We start from the raw sequence: 2905 nt of genomic DNA on the forward strand, positions 1-2905 counted from the left end.
CCCGATGGATTGCATGAAATCATACATTGATTTCTCATTTTGATAAAGCCGAGACGATAATCCCAGCAGAAGCCGTTGATTGGCTCTTCATAAGCACCAAGATCCTCGGCTGGCAAGCCCAAGAGGTTCAACCGTTGTGTCAGATTGGGTTAGTTTCTGATCATCTGGTTTCCCATTTTAATGTAGGCGGTTAAGAGGCGGCGACGGCTGCTGGCTTTAGAAGGGAATTAGACATATTCCCAGATGGATGTGGGCCGTTGCCGATTCCTCCTTGCGAGTGCCAAGTGGAACTGCCATGTTCAGATCTAGTTTACCTTTATTGCTGTGCGATGACTCCAAGAGAGCATCAATTGCCAGAAATCTCTTGCTGGCTAGGAAGAAGGAGAATACTAGATCACAAAGATTGTTAGTCTGTTCCTTTCATTTGACTGGGGCATCTTGATTGAACACTGCAGTCTCTCTAGTTGGTTTGGCCTCTCCTTTCAAGCCAACATTTCTTGCACCAAAGATTCCAAAACGTTTTAGAGTGCACAGGGCGGAAAGAATTAAGTACAGGCAAGTCCCCGACTTAATGACCACCATCGGGAGCAAGGTGGTTCTTAAGTGAGTTGAGCCTGATTTTACGACCTTTTTTCTGCCTTGGTTGTTAAGCGAATCACTGCACTTGTTCAGGGAATTAGGCAGTCGTTAAGCAGGGCAAGGTGTAACAGCTGGAAGCTTATCCAGGAGAGAAGCAACCTAGAACTAAAGAGAAATTTCCTCACCGTGAGAACAATTAACCAGTGGAACGACTTGCCTCCAAAGGTTGTGGGTGCTCCATCACTGGAGGCTTTGAAGAAGGGACCAGACAGCCATTGGTCTGGAATGGTAGAGGGTCTCCTGCTTGAGCAGGGGGTTGGACTAGATGACCTCCAAGTTCCCTCCCAACTCTGCCATTCTGTATTCTATTCTGAACCTGACTTCCCTCTTTGACTTGGCTTGTCAGAAGCCCCTGGGAAGGTCCACGTATAATCTTGCCAGCCACCATTTGTCCGAAATGGTATAGGGTTTCCTGCCTGAGCAGGGGGTTGGACTAGATGACCTCCAAGGTCCCTCCCAACTTTATTATTATTATTATTACCCCTTAAAATGTTTACAACTCCTGGTTTTGCTTTGCAGGGTGATGGTGTACGACCTCCGCAGAAGCGATCCTGTCTCCTCGCTTTACGGACACCAGTTGGGGGTCTCGGCGGTGCAGATGGACGACTGGAAGGTGGTCAGCGGAGGAGAGGAAGGGCTGGTCTGCGTGTGGGACCAGCGAATGAGCACCAAGCTGTGGGAGGTGCACGCCAGGTGAGACCTTACCTGCTTCCTGGCTCCCAGTTCCTTGAACTTTTAACCCGCTGTGTATCGGATTCTTATTGCAGGCGAAGCCAGGAGATAGATAGATTATACAGGTGGTCCTCAACTTACGACAATCTCTGTTGATAAGTTACTAAGCCGGTTGTTAAGTGAACCTGGCTTCCCCATTGACTGCTCGTCAGAAGGTCACACACGGTCACATGACCCTGGGACGCTGCAGCCGTCATAAATACGAGTCACTTGCCAAGCGGCCGGATTTTGATTGCGTGACCCCGGGGAGGCTGCAACGGTCCCAAAGGTTGAAAGGCAGTCCTAAATCACTTTTTCCAGTGCTGTTGTAATTCCAAACGGTCGCTAAATGAACCGTCGTTAAGTCGAGGACCGCCTGGGTAGAGAGAAAGTGAAAACCTGAACCGCTTCAGTCGATCCTAGGATGGACAGCTGCCCAGGCTTCAAGTCTAGAATCGCAGCTGCCCGGTTTGCCGTACAGATGGTCCTCAACTTACGACATTCGTTTAGCCACCTGTCGAAAAGAAGTGACTTATGACCATCAGCATCCCCATGGCCACATGATGGGGACCCTTGGCAGGTGTTTACGACGGCCATAGCATCCTGGAGTCACCTGGTGGCCCATCCATGGCCTTTCCAGAGAGCTTCCGGCGTGGAGGAAACTGGATTGGCTGAACCACCACGGCAAAAAGTCATGAAAACTGGGTGCGGCTCAGTTAACAACACATCCCTTAATGACAAAAGTTCCATTCCCAATTGTGGCCGTACGTTGAGGACTTACCAGTCTTACCTGCATATCTGTAGGATTCTTGAGTCACACACAACTGTTTTTCTGCCCTTATTCCCTTCCCTGCTCCGGCTGCATTTCAGAAAAGCTTCACTAGAGGGCGCCCAATGCTCTTTTTCTGCTTTTAGTCTCTCTCTCTCTCTCTCTCTCTCTCTCTCTCTCTCTCTCTCTCTCTATATATATATATATATATATATATATATATATATATATATATATATATATATATAGCTAATAAAACTGACTTATAAGGCTTTCTTGTCTTTAATAAGGGCATGGGGAAAATAATGCAATGAAAAGGTGGGAAGTACAGGTAAATCCCCGAGGTATGAGCCGAATAGAGCCTGCCCATTAGGCTCCTAACTCAAAAATCTCGCCAAATGAATCAGACTCAATATTACAACATTTTAAAATCAAACTCACTAACTGAATGAAATGAGTCGTTAAATGAAGAAAGATCTGACTTACTGTTTCCTCCAATGGCTGCCTGGACCAGGAGATTTTTTCACGGCTGCCAGCCGCCAATCAGCTGTTTCTGATTTCAGGAACTACAGGTAGCAGGCTTTTTTAAAAAAAATAAAAACAAAAAACAGTTTGTTGCTAGGCAGCTCAAGCTAGGCAGAATTTAACAGAATCTCTGATTTAAAAATAAAATAAAATGCCAGCCATTAGCTTAAGCCAGGGGTCTTCAAAGGTGGCCCTTTTATGACTCGTGGACTTCAACTCCCAGAATTCCTCAGCCAGCGTGTCTGGCTGAGGCATTCTGGG

The 2905-nt window shown here is 47.0% G+C and overlaps 1 protein-coding gene across 1 annotated transcript in view; it reads left to right on the forward strand.

Annotated features, from left to right (window-relative positions):
- The window catches only part of FBXW8 (F-box and WD repeat domain containing 8), a 56261-nt gene that overhangs the window by 49013 nt on the left and 4343 nt on the right, over positions 1–2905 (forward strand). The window contains exon 9 of the mRNA XM_015824916.1: positions 1159–1332. Within this exon, the coding sequence (XP_015680402.1) occupies positions 1159–1332 (174 nt within the window). The remainder of the gene's footprint in view (positions 1–1158; positions 1333–2905) is intronic.

This window comes from Protobothrops mucrosquamatus, unplaced genomic scaffold (assembly GCF_001527695.2).
Source record: "Protobothrops mucrosquamatus isolate PMUCROS unplaced genomic scaffold, P.Mucros_1.0 scaffold2413, whole genome shotgun sequence".
Classification (NCBI taxonomy): domain Eukaryota; kingdom Metazoa; phylum Chordata; class Lepidosauria; order Squamata; family Viperidae; genus Protobothrops; species Protobothrops mucrosquamatus.